A 19,797-nucleotide genomic window follows, 5' to 3' on the forward strand; every position below is an offset into this window, starting at 1 on the left:
TGTTTTCCTTTCCCTTAACTTGGGTTATTACTGTCATTCATTCCTTTCTACAGTGCTATAAACTGCACAATATTGTTATTACTTTTGCTTTAAGTAATAAATTATCTTTTATAGAGAATACAAATTGAGGGAAATGATATTTACATTTACCTATAGAGTTACAAATTCCAATTCAATTTATTCCTGTCTGCAAGTCCAATTTTTTATCTTGTATACTTTTCTTTCTGCTGGAAGGATTTTGTATATTTGTCAAAGAAAGATCTGCTGGAAAAGCATTATTTCAGGTTTTGCTTGCATGAAGATGTCTTTATTTCACTTTCATTTTTGATACTTTTTTTTTATTGAGTAGAGTTGTAGATAGACTTTTTTTTTCTCAGTATTTGAAATTGTTGATATATTGCCTTCTGGCTTGTATAGTTTCTGACAGAAAGTTTGCCTTTATTCTTTTTTTTTTCCATAATACAGTTATTGAGATTTAATTCATGTACCAGTTTATCCACTTAATTTGTACAGTGGTGTTCGGCACATTCACAGAGTTGTGTAACCATCACCACAGTCAATTTTTGTGTCCAAGGCCCAAGTCCATTTTTGCTGAAACTGTGGAAAGGAAGCAAAACCATGATTGATGGTTGATACCTGAAAGATCAAATGAAAATAACTAGGCAACTGTACAGGGCAAATAAATAGGCCAGAGAGAAATGGAAGTATTAAGGATGAAGGGTGTTTGCCATGCAGATGGAGGAGAACTTCAGCTAGTTTAATGAAGAGGCCACCACTCTTCTTTATTTCTCTTGCACAAGCTAGCATTGAACTCACCAGCTGCCATGATGTAGTTGCATTATCCAGAAGGGTAGAGGACATGTGGAAATAGATGTATAGAAAGTAGAAATTCCTTTATTAGTAGTAATATTGTTACAAGGTAGTGTTATTTAGTGGAATTGTTGTTTACACCTGTAGTGTTATGTAGTATGTTATAATTTACAGTTGCATTAGGTAGTACAGTAGAATTGTTATTTACACTTGCATGAGTTAACGTGGTCGAAGTGGTTGAAGTGCTTCTCATTGGCTTTATGTATTCCCGAACGACGCAGCAGGGCTCCACGCCACAGTAATTAAATACATATTCCCAGATGTTGCATGAGGCCTTGCAAGTACCACGGACAAGGTAACATTGTCCTCTTCTTTCTTCAATTTCTCTTGTTTTTTCTCTTGTCTTCCTCTGTAAAACTAGGAAAAAGTGGCTGTGAGCATGAATCCAGGTTTAATCCCTTTATGTAGGTAGATGGATAAATAGGTAGGCAGGTAGATAAGTAAATAAAGTTTAAAGTAGAGAGTTGGGGGTGGGAGGCGAATAGTTCAAGTGGTAGAGCACATGCTTAGCACGCACAGGGTCCTGGGTTCAATCCCCAGTGTCCTACATTCAATCCCCAGTACTGCCTCCAAAAATGAATGAATAAATACATACATACATAAATAAACCTAATTACCCCCTCCCCACCAAAAAAGTGTGAATACATTTCAAAACAGTAGCTGCCCGAATAAAACTGAATTTCTAAAAAAAAAAAAAAAAAACAAGTATAAAGTTAAACCACTTTGTGTCTGAAATCATGACCAGGCTATTGTATTAAAGACTTAAGATTTTATTCCCTATAAATAGGTACAATATAAGTATTTATTTATCCAATGGTATTTCTTTTGCCACTACCTCTTTTTGTCATTGTCCTAAGTAGAATATTCTTAAATATCTGACCTGTGCATGCTTCCTCAAGAGCAGAGAAAAGGACATGGAAAAAATAATCTACATATTTTGTATGTATTTCTACAGAAATCATACATATTTTGTAATTCTAAATAGCCATCCACTCCAGCATCCCTCTCCCTTACCACAAATTACCAGGCCAGTTGTAGGAAGCTTAATTTTGACACCAGCTGTAGCATCAGTTCATTAAATTACATTTAAAAAAAGAAGGCAGTGGGAAGCATGTAAGGGGCCATAATCTTATCAAACAAAATAACAGGTTTAATTCTACCATGATGGTAATTATTTCCTATTATACTATCAATTATCAATTCCTTCCATACACAGTACTTAGTGACTTGCATTATGAGTTCATACGGAGTTAACAATAATTTCTGTTTTATTTCCCAGAGTAAAGCATTTTTATATAAAAAAAATTCCCTCCTTTTCCATGTTATCAAATATTACCTGATGGACCACAAGACACAGTGAAGAAAAATGTAAGGAAAATACAAAATATCTTCATTGCCGACAGAGTTCCTTGAGTGAAATCGAGGCAGAGCTCAAAATGACAGAGTTGTGCTATTCTTTAACAAAAGGAAAATGAGCTCTTGTTTTTATAGCCTTCTTAGGGCAATTACTATGCTGATGAATGCTGCTGCCTTTCAAGATTGAGCAGATATCTGTGTGAGTGTTGTGAAACAGCCACGAGCAGGGTAGAGGACTTCGTTCTGTTAGGACCTTGAGCCAAGTATGATATGCTTGTCAGTTATACGGGCAAATAATGGGGTTCAAGTCCTCTTCATTCTTGAATTGAAGGCAGAGATTCAGCATCATCAACATTTTCAGACACGTGCTTCTTCGAGTATCTGTTGTGTGCCAGGCAGGGTTCTAGGCACTTCATAGGGATTAATTAGCTGAATCCTTGCAACAGTTTTTATGACATAGAAACTTCTTTCCAGCTGAGGAAATGGTGGCACAGAGGGATTACGTAATCGCCTCAAACCACACATGCAGGGATTGGTAGAGTGGAGATGGACTCGTCAGTAATGTGATGCCAGAAGGAGTCCACACTTTGAACCTCCACCTTCATTGTCATAACTCAATAGCAACTGTTTGTCATGTGGAGCTATTCTCTGTACATGTGGCCTGAGCTCGATACTCTTTCTGGAATTCAGTTTTTCTACAAACAGAAAATCTTTCTAGAACACAGTTTTAGTACTGTCACATTAAAAGTGATCAGTGATACTTTAAGGATAATCTGTGTAATTCTTTGTACACGATGTAATGACTCAGTCATAGGATGACATTCATGCGCAGGGGAAAGCAATGTATTAAACATTGAAAGGGCACTTAATTTAAATAAAGAAAACTAACCCTAAGATCTGGCTCTTCTGTTTACTAGCTTTATATTTGGGATAAATGTTCACCTGCTGAGCCTCAAGATTCTCTATTTGAAGGCAGGATTGGTAGGACCAGTACTTAAACATTTATGGTAAACATTACATTGATAACATATGTGAAAATATTATCTATTATATTTAAATATAAACCATGTGGCTGGGTGTGAAAGCCAAAAGGATGTATGCTTACAACTGAATGATTTATGGTCCAACTTCCTGGGTCATTGCGGAAAAATAAGTTATCGGCATATTCTATAATCTGAATTTTAAAAGCAGTAATCTAGTCTTCTTGTTATTCTGTGCTCCATTCCTTATCTGAAAGTTGCCTGTATATTTATAGCCAAATCATGAAAAATCTATTTTCTCAATATCATCTTTCTAAAGTACCAAAAAGAGCCCTTTAAACAGCTGGAGATTTGACAAGACCTACTGTATGTTAGCAGAGCAAAATGGCAAGTACGAAAAACACAAGAGAAGATGAAAAGGCCAGGCAGCATGGCGATGGCATGGATGAGAAGAGGACCAAGGGCCAAATGGAGCGTTTTTGCTTCAGTGCAGCTGTATCCATTTCACCTGTACAAAATAAGCCAGTCCTCTCAAATGGGAACATCAGCTAAACTCATCAATTGCATGGCCTTTTCTCTCTTTGCTTTAATATGAGGTTAGGACCAGCGACACCTGAATCACACAGAAGAAAGATAAGGATTTGAGTCGCTCTCACCTCAATTCTCCCAACAAAGTAACTCAAGTAGAACCGAACTGGATACATGGGAGAGAAGTGAATTTCCTGATTTATTACTTAAAATGGGTATCTTAGGGCTTCATTTGGGAGGGATCCAGATTCTAAATTCTTATTTAAAACTTTTGTTTAGAGGGAAAGGCAGGGGAAAAAAAGGTGGAAAAAGGGACAAGAATGAGATTGCAAGTAGTGATTAAGGAAAAAAAAAGAAGATAAGAGAAGAATTTTTTTGTTTGTTTGTTTGTTTTTGTTTTTGTTTTTTAGATTCCATAAATGAGCGATCTCATATGGTATTTTTCTTTCTCTTTCTGGCTTACTTCACTTAGAATGACATTCTCCAGGAGCATCCATGTTGCTGCAAATGGCATTATGTTGTCTGTTTTTATGGCTGAGTAGTATTCCGTTGTATAAATATACCACCTCTTCTTTATCCAGTCACCTGTTGATGGACATCTAGGCTGTTTCCATGTTTTGGCTATTGTAAATAGTGCTGCTATGAATATTGGGGTGCAGGTGTCATCCTGAAGTAGGGTTCCTTCTGGATACAAGCCCAGGAGTGGGCTTCCTGGGTCATATGGTAAGTCTATTCCTAGTCTTTTGAGGAATCTCCACACTGTTTTCCATAGTGGCTGCACCAAACTGCATTCCCACAAACAAACAAAAACAAAGCGTAAATACAGGACAGAAATAGACTCATAGACAGAGAATACAGACTTGTGGTTGCCAGGGGGGTGGAGGGTGGGAAGGGATAGACTGGGATTTCAAAACTGTAGAATAGATAAACAAGATTACACTGTATAGCACAGGGAAATATACACAAAATGTTATGATAACTCACAGAGAAAAAAATGTGACAATGAGTGTGTATATGTCCATGAATGACTGAAAAATTGTGCTGAACACTGGAATTTGACACAACATTGTAAAATGATTATAAATCAATAAAAAATGTTAAAAAAAAAGAAGAATTTTTTTAAAGAGTGGGGGGTCTGACCTGAAGTGTATGAACCAAATATTAAGATGAGTAAGGCTTCCTGTTTCTACTTATTTGAATCAGGATTTTGGATTTTTAGATGAAGAAGACTTTTAACTTTCTTCTTATGAAGTTAGATGATCATAGGATTTATCTAAGTTATTCATTTCCAACAATTACATCTGCCAGTGGGTAGAAAGATATCTACACTCACACTTTCCAAATTGTCCTTAAGCTCAGGGCTACAGTCATGGGGTGTCAATGAAGGGTGGGTGATAGGAAAGAGGAAGGAAAGGTAAAGGAGAGAAGTGTTGAAATCCATAGATTAATGAATAGTGAGAGAAATATAAAAGAAAGCCATAGTTAAGTTCGCAGGACCCATTACTGTATTACCTTTTTATACAGTGCTAGATAAATTTTAATCTGAAACTCTCTCCAGTAACCATTGTTTAGTAAATGTTTAAGCAGTACTTATTTAATGAAAAATATATGTTGTTATGGATGCCTCCTCCTGGTATCTTTGTTGGCTTGACCATCACTTAAGTTGGTGGTTCAGAGAAGGATGGAATTCTGTAACTATCAAAATGCATTGATTACTTTTTGGTATTATGGACTGGTGAGCTCTTTTAAGCTAAGGAAGTTAATGTGGTTATCAAAGCATTGCATTTTAATTTTGAAAACAGGGTATTGATTGTGGCACAAGGTTTTATTTGCCTCCTCTCCTTATGTCTAAGTGGATTTTTAGTTATAGATTATAAATTCACAGTTGTCATTAATCATTCATGCGTATTTTGCATATGATCCATTTCTGTGTGTCAGTGTGAATTTTGCTCAGATGAGGACTCATTTTCTCACTGAACATGTGTTGCTTTACCCCTCACCCAGTCTTCCCATTTCTTCAGAAGGATTTTGGCTGTGTGTGTGTGTGTGTGTGTGTGTGTGTGTGTGTGTGAAAGAGAGAGGGAGAGAGATGTGATATTTAGGCCTCGTTAACAAGCATTCTTTCAGGTTGTAGTCCCCTCGTTCTTTCACCCAGAATCGCAGTTAATTGTTTTCTCATTCGCTCTCTGCAACGGACGTGCCATCTTATCAGAGAAGAATTGGAAGGCTTTTTAGGTAACTTTTCTAATAGTAAGCCTTGCTTCGTGGAAACTTATTTTTGGTGTTCTTTAGTTGTCTTTATCTGCAATTAGTTTGATTCATGATTGGCTTTTGTCTGTCTGAAATTATTTATTCATTCGGTTTGGTATTATTATTACCACTGTTATTATTATTCACTGCCCCGTCTCATTACAATGCAAATTCCATGAGGGAGGGATTTTTGACAGTTTTGCAGAGAAGCCTAAGACAGAATCGGTATTTAATACAGACTTGCCAAATGGGGGTTGGGGTAAAGTTACAGTAGCAGTTGTGGGATGTGTCATTTATCCACCCAGAACATTTTAGGAAGTGGCACTTCTGAGAAAATGAGTGTCAGATTCATAATTCAGTTTCTCATTGTAAGAGAACAGAGACCAATTCATAAAAGAGTTGTGATCCGTTTCTCTCCCTTTTCTTGGTTGTGGAAGATGATTGGGGGAGCTAATGCTCTGTCTTCCTAAGCTCGACCGAGTAATTACGATTCACCACCCTAAACATGGCTTGTGTAAAGGAGAGTGATGAGGATGTGTCCTGAAAAAGTATATAGATTGTCCGATCGATGTTCTTTACAACTCCACTTTCTATTATTTTTTTATTTTTAGCAAAAGGCTTGGTTCTTACTAGATGCCCTGTAAGTAATTGTGAGTATTTATTGAGTATTTACTAAATATCAATTACTACCTCAACATGTTACATGCATTAGCTCAATTAAACATAGAAACAAGCTTCTGAAGTCGATGCTACCATCATCGTTGGGCAGTGTTTTACCGTCACCATTTCCTACTGAGGTAAATGAGGATTCGCAGATCCTTTAATAACTTGTGCAAAGTCACTGTGCTAGTAATTACCATTGCTGACGTTACACCGCAGAGCGGTCTGATTCTTGAACCCATGTTCTCATCCACTACACCTGAGTCAGTGAACTTGTGAATGTACAAATTTCTGAAAGGCAGTAATGAGTTCCTCTAATTGCTTCCTGTTGCTAACAGAGCACTAAAAGCTGTTTAAGCTTTGGTAAGTGGTGAACGACTGACCGGCTCTAAAAGCAAAAGGCAAATTCATGCTCAGAAACAGCAGAAGGATTAGCTGAATCAGTGGTTCTCTGAACGTCATAATTTCTGGAATCAATTGGGATGATTAAAAAAAAAAATTCTCCTGGGAGCCACCTGTGAATTGTCTCACTCTGTGATTCAGGGGTAGGGTTCAGAAAATTGCAGTTTTAAATAAATGCCCACTAAATTTTTCCGATGCTTATCCAGGTCTGATGCCACTGATTTAGTCACCCTCTCTGTGTTTGTCAGGCATGAATTCATCTATATCATTTCTTCCATTTGTACAATCAGATTCCTCACTTCTCTTGCTCTGATTCAGGGATGCCTGAAATGCAGGATGAAGCACAGTCTTCTCCCCAGGAGGCCCAGGAGAGCAGCAGCACCCCGGGCGGGTATGTCCGAGCCCTGTACTAAGGCAGTGGGTGGAGCAGTGTGGACAGACTGAACTGACCATGGGTGCCGCTCTACTTCCTTCTGGCTGTGTTGACCTCGGGCGAAGCGCTTTTCCCTCCCGAGTCTCAACCTTTCCTGGGAGTGGTGGGAACACAGTCAGTCACCTTGCATAGATGATGTGGAGATTAAATGGTGCAAGATGAGCACTTAATCTGACCTAAACTCATGTTTTTTCCCTTTAGTTTCCTATCCCCTACATTTTCCTGTGCTCCAGGATTCATACGCTGGTGTTCTGCTGGGAATTTCATCCACCTGTGGAGGAAAAAATATTTTACAAATATATATATTTGTGTGTGAGTATATATGCATATAGATAGATACACATAGTGTACTTAGAAATGGAAAGAAAAAAGAGTGGGAAGAAAACAACTGAAAAAATTAAATAAAACCTGAGACTATTTCTAGTTCCCATCATCCTTACTGAAGTAAGTCCCTTAGTGACGTCACAAGGGAAGCCCACTTCTTTTCCCCACTTCTCCATCAGGCAAAGAGCTTACTGCAGAGTCTCTGTTTTGTTAAAAATTACCAAAAATCGTAATACATTTGAAAAAAAAAATGCTTCTCGTGTGAGATAACACAAGTAGGAATGTATTTTAGAAACTGAAACCAGACTAAAGAGTGCAGAGAGCTGTCAAGTGCACGCTTCTGTCGCTTTGAAAGTTTTCCTCGGAGTCTCAGGAATGAAGAGACAAGGTTTATAACGTGTTTCCAAAGTCCATTTGATACAGTTCCCAACTTCTGAGCATTCATACCCTTAACAGATCGCCTCCACCGGGGCCCCCCTGACCAGGTGACTGATTTCAGGATACAGAATGGACCTGTTCTTTGACATTAGAAAACCCTGGAGTTGACCCTTAGGCTTGCTCTTACTGAGTGACCGTTTTGAGGTCACTTTATTAATAAAACTGTGATTTTAATATCAGACTTACTGAGTTGTGCTGTAGAGCAGATGAGATCATGTGTGACTCTGACAAAGAAATCACTCATTCCTCACTTTAAAAATTACTGAGCTCCCCCTGGGGGTTGGTACAACTCAAGACTCTAGGAGTGAGCAGTAGGCAAGGTGTGCACGGTCACCGCCACGCTGGGAGCTCACTTCTCAGGTTTGAATTGCTCTTTGTAAAATTCCATCGAGTGTTAGGAAGGGGAGCGCCTCTCAAGAGAAGTATTGTGTTACGTGATCCCGAAGATGACTTGCACCATCCTGAGAGGGGGTGGCCCACAAAGGGTGGCTCATGCTGCGTGAGCCAAAGTTAAATATTCCTGAGAGTGTAATGTGTGTGAGGAGCAAATAGCAGGTGAGAGGCTGATACTTGGCGAGCAGTGGACAAGTGGTGGGGGCGGGGGTGGTCAGGGAGCGGCAGCATCTCCATCTCTCCTGGGCTTCTCAGGCCATGGGGAAGTGGTGGATTTTCTTATATGTTTGTTGGAAGGCGTTTAAGAGTTTATGAATTCATGCTGGCATATGGTGGGAAACCTTTGGAAGGGAGTACTAGCAGAGTCAGGGAGGGAGGTGTTCTTGGAGAACACTGCAGTGGTTGATAAGGGAGAAGATGGTAGCTTAGACAAGGTGTCTCTCTGAGCTGCCAGTCCATTGTTCCCCTGGGTCTTGACTCTCCCCGTGGTTTCATTCAGTTCTCCTCTCCTTGAACCTGCTTAAACTGCTACCACTCAGGTCCACCACAAGTAAGGAGAGCCTGTCCCTGAGTCTGACCTATTGTTAGATCATTGATATGTATCTGCCTCGCCTACCCCACTTCCAGTCAGCCTTGAGTTAGATTTTGTACTTCGTTAAGGAACAATCCAATAATATGACCTACTGACCCATGTGGGAGTTCATGGCAGGGTCTTTCCCTGTTATCTCACAATACATGTGTACTTTAGGAGACATTCACATCCCCCAACAGGGTCTAACACACAGACAAAACCAGAAACTCCCACAGGGGACATTTCAGGTTAATTTAGAGATGAGAATAAGCACTTTAGAAGGGAAACGGGGAGAAGAAAAGAAATGAAGAGGGAGGGGAGAAGGAAGATAAGAGATTGATTTGTAGATGGATATGGCTCTGATGCGTTGTTAAAACAGTTGAACTCTAAGTTGCATGTGAATCCCTGGGTGCTGGTTAAAATGCAGATTCTGGTTCAACAGGACAGAGATGCTCCGTTGCTCACTAGCTCTCCTGTGATGTAAATGCTCTTGGTCTGTAGAGCACACTTTGAGTATCAACGCCCGGAGCACATCCTTTAAAGAGGCACTCACCCTGTCAGAGTTAATGTTCTTAGTCGCCAGTTTAACCATGTCTTACTGAATTAATCCTAAACTATTTATCAGCACCCCGTGGCTAGCTCTGTATTTACTTGACTCATACATAGTAATCTGGGCAGAACTTTGAGAATGCCCTTCTCTAGTTTTCAAGAAAAAATTCCAATAAATGCGTGACTTTTATTGAAGGAACATGTGCCAGAAAGAAGGAAAACATTACAAATAACAAATTCCTATGGCTGGTGAAGTTTCTTAAAGCAAGAAACAATGATGATGTTATATACATGAAACTCACTACAGTTGGAGATGAGAGACATCTGCATTTATGGTTGACTTGTGTGGCTCATAGTTTAGTTCTACGTCTTAGAAGATCATTGAGTCTGTGGCTTAGTAAGCAGGACTATAGTTGAAAAACATCACCAATTTACCTCCAAAAAAAAAAAAAAAAAAAGAAAGAAAGAAAACATGCATGCTGTCATCCGAGGCTTAGTAGTTTCCAAGGATGTTAAGTTTGTTAATGATGCCTGGGCAGTCTACTGGGTAATGGCTTTAAATTTTTGATCTCCAAATCTCCAGTTTTCATTTAGAGAACTTTATTACCCTTGTTTTTAAACTAACTCCCCAGCTCCTATGGTTTTCTGTGGAAACGTAATAAAACCATGTGGGCAAAAGTTCTTGAACAATTTGTCTCTTAGCTACGGACATTCTACTTTGAAACTTGCAGCCTCCAGGTCTCTCGTGTTCCCTGCAGGGTCCTGCTGTGGCTTCTGTGTTCTGCTTGATGGTTAATATGTTCTCCTTTGAAGTGGCTGGTCTGTCTTCACCACCTTCTGAGTTTACTTACAGCTCTGCGGTTTGTTCATGGCTCTGATTTTCATTGCTGTTTTAATGATACTGCTCTTCTCATCTTCCTACGGTGGGTGGGGAGATGAGGGTGAATTCCCCCCCAAGCTTCTATTGCTGCTTCAGCTGAAGTCTGCTCTCCTCTTTTCTGACCGATTTAGTGACTCACTTTTTCAGGGTCCCCAAATGAGATACCAGTACACTCATTTTTTAATGATTTTTTTTCTCTTTTTTCTTTTTGGGGGGTAGATAATTGGGTTTATTTATTTATATTTGGAGGAAGTACTGGGGATTGAACCCAGGACCTCTGCATGCTAAGCATGCACTCTACTGCTTGAGCTATAACCTCCCCCCCAATATACTCGTTTTTTACTTCTTACTTTTTATTGAAGTGTGGTCAGTTTACAATGTTAGTTTCAGGTGTACAGCAAAATGATTCAGTTATACATATACATACATACATATTTATTTTTCAGTTTCTTTTCTGTTATGGCTCATTACAAGAAATTGAATATAGCTCCCTGTGTTATACGGTAGGTCCTTGGTGATGTCTGTTTTACATACAGTGATTTAGTAATTATATAGAAATTAATACACTCTTAATTTCCTATACGTCCTTCATGTGACGGCAGTGTTTCATGTCATTCTCATAAACAGTGTTCATTCCAGTTATCTGCCTAGCGTAGAATTAAGACTATGACTCTCACAGCCCAGGTATAAAACCTCAAGACTTGCTGGGTTTGTTGTAGCTTCGCTACCTCCACCCCACGCTGGGCTGCCTCCCTGCTTGCTTTTATCACTCTGGCTTTTGATTTCTTCTTTGGCCTAGTATGTAAAGCTACCTCATTCTAGTGAATATAAGTATGTAATTAACAAGTTAAAATTGCACGTATCTAAAACCGCTGACTGTTTGTAGCAATAAAGGTTCTGAATTACATCTCTCTGTCACATTATCTCTAAGCTTGGCTTTTTGTTTGTGTTCTTGTTTCTCTCTCTCTCTCTCTTTTTTTGACTCTAACCTGTCAGAGAGTTGGGGGGTGAGGAGGGTTATTTGGTTGAATCACCATGGTGAGGAGTCAAACTTTTAATGTTCCTGTAGTAAGAAAGAAAGATTTATAAGAAAATGTTGACCCCTAGTTAAATCCTGAGATGAGAATTATGGGAAAAATCCCCCCCAAGGGGGAGTATAACATGGCATGGCACCAGAGAACTTGTTATAAATGAACCACATAAATAAATTTGTGTTCACCTCAAGTAGGAAGGCTTCCTCAGCCTCATCTTACACACGAGGGAAAGAGATCGAATGCTAATGTGCCTTTCTGTTTTGAGAAACCTTTCCTGCTTTTGTGTTACTTTCCATCATTTCTTAAGAATCCTTCCACTTTCCCCGTAATTTGCTTGTGGGCACAGAGAAGTAGAATGTATGTGGCCCAAATGAGATTATAAGCACAATGCGAGTTTGTTCCTTTGCTTCACCGATATGTTCATCCATCTGAAATACAAATCGAGTGAGCAAAGAATAGACAGACTAGAGACAGTAAATTGTTTTTATTGATGTAAACAGTAGCATTTAAGATTTAAAAGTACGTGTTTCCATTAAACATTGGGGCATTTTCCTGTTACCTACTCTTGGGCCAGTCAGATGCATCTCTCTTCTGCGCCGGGATCCCCAGCGGTGCTTCTGATATCCGGAATTTATATGCAGCACCTGTTTCTCCATCTAATGCAGTATCCGTAGTCATACTCAACATCGTCACAGAATGTTTTGCATGTTCCTTTCACTGCTTGGCATCTCTCAAATCTGTACTTTGGTTCAAGCTCACTTCTGGCTGCAATCAAGAAAGACATCTGAAGTCATCAGCCTGACTTTTCCTACGGGGGGCGGGTGGCTTTGTACCAAAGGGAAAGAAACCTGGTCTAGTCGTGAGACCATGTGTTGGGGAGGTGGAGCGCCTGGGATGTCAGGATGTCTTATAGCACAAATTGTCGGCTGTTTCAGAAAGAGACCCAGATACAAACATGTCACTTGCACGAAATGTGTTACGTCCTCATCTTGCAGCTCACATCAGTGTTAAGCTTCTGCTCTCCTGTCTTTTTTTTCTTACTTTATTAAGATCAGGTTGACTTTCCCAAGCTTTCATTAAGATGGTGTTTATAGGTCTTTAAAAACTTGTAATTTTCATTTTCTCAATTTTTTAAACCTACTCATTGCTGCTTCACAGTATCATTAGTTCAGTACTTCTCCCTTCCACGTTTCACTGTTAATTGAATTTTTTTAATATACTGGAGCAAACATTCCTTTCAACGCTCTACGTAACATAATGTAGCACTTAATTATATATATATATGTTCTTAAACATTTGTTATGGTAGCTTATTCTTGTAGCCAAAATATAAACCCTTATGTGACAGTTATGATTTCTTCTGATTCTTTGTTACCTCCTACCCAACACAGCTGGATATTGTAACACAATAGGCACAAAAATACTTACTGATAGAGTAATTTATTAAAAACTAAACCACTTTAGATATGCACATGGAAACACAGTTTGGTTGTGCATTAAATGTTTAGTAGAGAGTGGAGCCCCATGGGGATACTGAGCAATGTAGGTAGACATTTTCGGTTTTCACAATTGGTGGAAAGGGTGCTATTAGCACCTGGTGGGTAAAGGCTAGGAATGGGGAAGAAGCATCTTGCTGCTAAAGATACAGTGCACAGGAGAGCTGTTACAACAGAGAACTGCCTGGACTGAAGTATCAGTAATGCTGAGGTTGAGAAACTGTTTACATGAATATTGTCAACATACTTTTGAAGGCATTTACACTGTAAGGCAACATGCTGGACCATCAAAGTCTATTTTAAGTTTTTCAAATGTGAAAGGTCATGCATGCAAGGCTCCAATATATGCCTAGGAAATAATTGTTTCATAATGGGAACTCGTATGCTACTATTAAGATAAAACTAAAACTGAAACCATCCCTTGTGATGGAAATATATCCAGAAGCTTTATCTTAATAGGGAAAATTTATTTCCTCATACATTTTGCTGGGGTCTCATCTGCATTTGGAACATGGGGTGAGACACCAGAATAAAAATGTCAAGGATGTAGCAGGGGCCTGGAAATCCTTGTATCTTTCTGAGTCCGAGTCTGGCCCACAGGTATCCACTCAATAAATCCCCTTTTCCTTCAGTTAAATGACCAAAAAATGACTTCATTTTATTTTGGGAGGAAGAGAATTTCCTAATTGTTTGATTACTATGTTGTGGTATTGATGATACTTTTTTTAAAAAGAATTCTGAATGAATGCAAATGAGGAAACTGTATTCTTGAACTCATAAAAGAAGCAGAGTTTGCATTTTTGAGTAGAAAATGCATGATCCAGGAGTGCTGATGAGAGCATTGTTGGGGGGAACTACAGTGGCCTTCAGAGGAGGCAGGCGGAGAGGAGCTGAAGGGGGGAGAGACCCCTCCTCTTCCCTCTGCCGTGTGTGTGACCCCCCAGCCACGGTCATCTCTCAGGACCGAGGAGCTGAGTTCTGCTGCCAGTCCTAGTTGCTGGCTTCCTAGGTCAAAATAAAGGTAGTCTCTTCTCTATGAAATTATTTCCTTCCCCTTTCACTCCCTCTTCAATTTCCTGACACATGTTTTTCTCCACCACATACGAAATGCAGAGAGAAACTGGAGCTGATTGTGAGTTTCCTCTGTTCCTCCGTTCTTACACCATGTCCTTCTCTCACTCCAGCCTGGTGCTTTCACGAGAAGGATCTGCGCTCTCAGTGTCTAGTCTCACGGGTCCAGTGGGTTTATATTTTTTTCCTATGGGATAATCTGTACACAGTGTTTAATAAGAAAGTAACAGCACGTTGCTCCTGGAGGCTTGATCTGATCTCAGAAGTCAGATTGGTCAGTACCTGTGACCTGGGTTTCTTATGTCAGCGAGCACAGGGCCCATAGAAACGGGAACAGTTCTTGAAGAACTTGCGTAAAATAAAAATGTGCTTCCTTCTGGTACCAAGAGGTCCAGAGAAAATGCAAGGTAAAGGCACCAGATGTGTGTATGACATAGAACCACCTCTGAATGGTTCACTGCTACATTTTATTCCATTCTTTGTGTGTGACAGTGACACACAGGCCTGGAAGGCTGTGCTGAAAGGACGTGAAGGAATACTGAGTAACACTGGTCCCTCTTCTCGGAGCATGTGTCTCTCTTGTCTTCTGCCACCGTTACTTCTGCAAGCAGCAGTGAGTTGAAGGTCTCATGCAGTAAGCAATCCTAATTTCACTTTCACGGCACTGAAGTTTACATCGACCATTGCCCTTTCTGCACTCTCTCCTCAAATCCAAGCTACCATAGTGAGGATATCTCCTTCTGGCTGTAAGAAGGAAAGAATGGCTGAAATTAGCACTCTAGCTACGACATGCCCATATTTTAAAAGGAGAGAAGCAAAAGATCGTGTAGTAGGGCAAAAGAAAAAGTCCCCTTCTAATTTATGATGGGGAAATCTTCCTGAGCAAAGTGTAAGTGAATGCACTGTCCTTTGATGCAAAGTAAATCCTGGAAATTAGAAAGTGTCTGGGACCTAAGTGAAGTGTGCCAGCTTCCTTCCTTACAAGTGACTGGAGAGCAACTGGGAGGTCATTTCCAAAGTCAACACTAAAAGAAGTCCACGTAATTCACCTCCTGCTCTCACAAACATTACTTAGATTGAATGTTGTGCTTAGTGAGTTCTCCTTCAAGAGATTTCTACTGCAGCTTGATTTTACTTTTCTTTAATGTCAGGAGAGGCACTGTTAGGCAATTTGTCTGAATTCTTCCAACTCCCCTGTATATTTTGAGATTTATTTCCCCCAAGAAATGAATTAACTTAGTTGTGTATCTGATGACAGCATTGATTTTTTTTTTTTTTTTAAGGGGAATGACTACAAGATCGGGCCATTTTGGACCATTGCATGATTTCTAAAATTACCAGTGCTCCCAGCTCCATGTTTTGTCTTGTAGTTTGGAGACTGCCTCTCACTAAAGCTGATCATTTAGGGTAGTTGGAGATCCCTGGGGAACTGGGAGATGTTGGACTGATAGACTGTAAGATCCATTCTAAGCCAAATCTCTTTTAATTGCGTATTTCACTTGATGCGTTGACCTATGTACTTTGAGAAGCCCTTTTTGTTTTGGGGGTCTTTTTAAATATACACATCCCTTTTGATAAGTACTTACCTTAAGATGCTGTGAGATTAAAGAGAACTGGTGTGGGAGGACTCTGAATTTTGCCAATGGCTGACCACAGGGCAGACTCAAATATTTTTTATATATTCATGGTATGAAAGCAAATGAATCCTACCACTAGTTTCTACTGTTAATTAAGGTTTGGTATCAAATAGTTCCTCTATAGACCAGGCCTTTCTGCCTGGATATTCTGTCTACATTTCCAGTTGGTGGTAAGTGATGGTACTTAGTCATGGGTCTCTAGACTCAGAATGACATCTTCCATATTGTTGGTACAAACAGCTGATATGAAACTTAGTTCTTCTATTAAAATTAGCTGTCTTCTCACTAAAACTCAAGCAATGCTGAATATGATACGAGATACAGCCAAAAATATGCGTGGTTACTCTGAGCAGTTTAAATGTAAACTTCTAAATATCATTATTTACTCTGCAGTTTCTGGGGAAATTACTATTATCAAGCCTGTGTATGATTTGCCAGTGATAGAAACCTGAATTATACTCATTTCAGACAAGAGTTCTGTCACATTTGACACTGTTGTCCAATATTCCACCCTAAACTGACCTCACCCTTTTCTATCCCTTCTTTGTCTAATTTCACTTTTCTAAAAATATTACTGTCTTCTTTCTCCTCATTCTGACCTCTAAATAGGAGTCTTCCCCTCGTGTCTTTGGACCACTGACACTCATCTTTGCAAGCACCCATCCACTCATTCAACTCTTCGGTGCACTTCTTGTCAAACTCCATGACCGCCCCAGGGCAGGCTTCCTCACCCCAGGCACTGTTGACCTTTTGGGTTGGACAGTTCTTTTGTGGGATGTTATGCTATTTAGTGAAGAGTGTTCAGCAACATCCCAGGGCTCTACCCATTAGATGCCAGTAGTGCCCGCTGTGACAACCTATAAGGTCTCCAGACATCACATCATATCTCCTTGCCCTCACTGAAAACCTCTGTGCTGTGATGAGCCAAACATGTATTGCCTCTGCCTGCAGATACATTGTTCAGATACTGTCTTCTCTCTGAAGTCTCTGTTGATCACTTTCAAGAAAATAACGTCTCCGTCGCTCTCACAAAGCGCTTGATAATATCATTCACATTATGCCTATAATATTTTCACATGTTCGGGGATTTCTTTAAACCCATATATAAAACTCTACTTAATATATAACCTAAAAATGGGCACAATAGCTCCTCAAGTATCTTTAAAAAATTATTTAAAAAAATAATTTCCTTTTATTTTCACTTACTTGCTATTTTATGCCTTAGACTGTCTTTAACTTTCTTGGAAACCTGGGGTGGGGGAAGTCATGACTACCTTCTGAACGCAGAACTATACTCTCCTATCCACAGTCCATGTCAGGCTTAAAGAAAAGTGATTATTGGCAATAATGCAGTTTTCAGTTTGGCAGATAGAGTAAGACAGTAGATGAGAATGAAACAAGACTTCATTTCTAGACATTCAGTGCCTTTATGTAACTTGAGAAAATGAGGAGGGAAAACGAAGTGACTTCAGTGGAAATTTGCCTGCATAGAAAATGTAAGGACCTTTAATCTAGACATCTTTTCATCTGTTGTAACAGTCTGAGCGGAAAAGGATGAGTTTTTGTACCTCAATTTTGAGTCAGAACTTCCACCATCTGAAGGGAAATATAAAAAAACAACTGAGGGACTCTATGAGTTGTATATAAGACATTTAATTTTATCCAGTTTAGTTCAACCACCATATGTTGGTGAGCTGTAAGATGAAAGACAGCATTCTTAATACTGTATTATTGTCTAAGTGTCTCTATTCCATAGACACCTCTTCTGATTTTGTGAAGAAAATCTATATCTTGACAGATTTCTTTTACTTTTTTTTTTTTTATCACTAACGGTAGAAGTTCTCTAAAAGTTTGGTACACATGTGGTTAACAAGAACAATGGCCTCACTTTGAAAAGATAAGAGAAAATATACAAAGTTAATTACATCAGTGTTTTAATCTATGCCACTGTATCCTCCAAGAGATTTATAATTTCTGAGTCTCAGAACACATAATTATAAATTCATTCATAAATGCATAAATAGCATTAGTCATTACCAGGGGCACTGTTATAAGGGAAAAAAATAAGCTAACACAACATAAAAACACAGCATAGTGATCTAGTCATGTTGGCTATTGTTGAAATTAAAAAAAAAAAAGAAATTTAAAAAGACTTATCACATGTTATAAGCTGTATGAATCTGTGTAGAATTTCCTTTCAGCCCTTCCTAGAGCTGGAAAAAATCCAGAGACCCTTTTGTAACAATTTTTTAATGGAGGGAGAGGAAGTTACTTTCTTAGTTAAATTAACAATGAACTGTATTACTTTGTTACTTCATTGATGTTTGGCCCCTATATAGAAGAATTTATTCCACTTGCAACCTTTAAGTGATAATTTCTCAGTTTATTATGTGAAAAGTGTTAGATTGTCTTGATGGACTTTATAATATTCACAGTGAAAGAATAAGTTAATTCATTCTCCTTGGTTCTATTGTGATTTCCATTTATCCTAAAGATGTCGGCCAAGTTCTACAAAAGAACATTTTTCTGAGAGTTAGTGAATTGAGCATAATTTCAGGGCCGTTATTATAAACTGGACAGACTGAACTCACTCTTCTACCATAAGCTTTTTAAGAAGAAGGGAGGAGACTCAATGGTCTCTCCATCTCCAAACCTTACTCTTTCATTTCTGTACAATTCATACTTACATATTAGTTCAGAAGAAGGGAATCTGGTTACACACCGGGTGTGAAAAGATAATCCTCAAAGGGGAAGAAAATCTCATGAAAAATACCACCCATGTACGAGTACCCTCAACATTCACGTGATCTGTAGCACTCAGAGACAGGAGGGTAGCAACCAGAAATATTTAAAGAAAGGCCAACAAGGGACATGGTTTGCCTGTAGTACCAAGGACAGAATATTAGGAAAGTCTTCCTAGACTGGAAGTAGTATCCTGGCGGAGGTTAAAAAGAAGAAAAAGATAAATAGAGCTCTAACACTGAACTGTCTACCACGTACCCATTGATGATGCTAAAGAATATTTTTTTCCAGCAAGCATCGATTCTGACTAACTGTTTCAGGATGAAGATGATGAGGCAAGATGAGATCTTGCAGGTGTTTTACACTTTTCATTTTGAAATCATCTTAGAGTTACGGAAGAGTTGCAAAGATCATAGAGGCCAGCTTCCCCTTATGGTAACATCTCACTTAACCATGGTACATTTATCAAGACTAAAAAATTAATATTGCTATAGTACTGTTAACTAAACTGCAGACTTTATTCACATTTCATGAGTTTTCCCACTATTGTTTTTTTTTTCTGTTTCAGGGTTCACTCTAGAGTACCACATTGCATTTAGCATAAAAACCGTTTAATACCTATGTTAATACAATACTTTTAACAAGGAAAAATGGATGCCTCGTCAAATTCATTAACACAAGTATACCCATAAACATTTTCATGTTACCTTGTAAAATTGTGACCCAAAAGAGCAGAATAAAGAAAAAGAGATGGATCTTCATGGTAGAGAGTTTCCTTAGGGGGAATAAAAAAGGGCCAACAGATCTTCTTTTTCAAGTCAGCTGTTTTCAAATAAGGAAACAGAGAACCCTTTTATTTATAGATTCTCCTGGGAAGTAGTTTTAACTACTGAGGCTTATCAATGGCAAGAACATTTGTATGCTTGGTTGAATAGTGCTATGTTCAAAGAACAGGGTCACAAAAATTATTATTATATTTTTTTCATAAAAGTAAGACCTGCTTGTGTCACCTTAAATAGACTCTCAGAAAAACACAATCTTTAAGGGACTTTAAAGGGATATGTGTCTGGATTGCTAAAACATCAGGGTGAAAATGTTGCAGTAATACAAACCCTCTATTACATGTTACGTATAGTACTAAATATTCTGATGCTCTTAGTGTTAAGTTATTGAATATTGGAATC

General features: G+C 38.8%; 2 protein-coding genes across 3 annotated transcripts; both read right to left on the bottom strand.

Moving 5' to 3' along the window:
• Nucleotides 1–260: 260 nt before the first annotated feature.
• On the bottom strand, nt 261–4,588 carry DEFB113 (defensin beta 113). Its single transcript, XM_074347943.1, has 2 exons — nt 2,207–4,588; nt 261–1,227 (listed from the first exon to the last, which is right to left on the bottom strand). Exons 1-2 carry the CDS (start codon nt 2,262–2,264, stop codon nt 926–928), a joined length of 360 nt encoding a protein of 119 aa, XP_074204044.1. The 5' UTR covers nt 2,265–4,588; the 3' UTR covers nt 261–925.
• A 7,711-nt stretch (nt 4,589–12,299) lies between these two features.
• Nucleotides 12,300–19,481, bottom strand: DEFB110 (defensin beta 110). 2 transcript variants are annotated; one of them, XM_045509365.2, is made up of 2 exons: nt 19,321–19,481; nt 12,300–12,433 (listed from the first exon to the last, which is right to left on the bottom strand). In XM_045509365.2, exons 1-2 carry the CDS (start codon nt 19,373–19,375, stop codon nt 12,300–12,302), a joined length of 189 nt encoding a protein of 62 aa, XP_045365321.1. In that variant the 5' UTR covers nt 19,376–19,481. The 2 variants fall into 2 exon arrangements, with proteins under 2 accessions (XP_045365321.1, XP_010972175.1); XM_010973873.2 differs by lacking the exon at nt 12,300–12,433 and adding an exon at nt 14,830–14,978.
• Nucleotides 19,482–19,797: the final 316 nt, after the last annotated feature.

The sequence above is a fragment of the Camelus bactrianus genome, chromosome 20, assembly GCF_048773025.1.
Source record: "Camelus bactrianus isolate YW-2024 breed Bactrian camel chromosome 20, ASM4877302v1, whole genome shotgun sequence".
In the NCBI taxonomy this organism is placed as follows: domain Eukaryota; kingdom Metazoa; phylum Chordata; class Mammalia; order Artiodactyla; family Camelidae; genus Camelus; species Camelus bactrianus.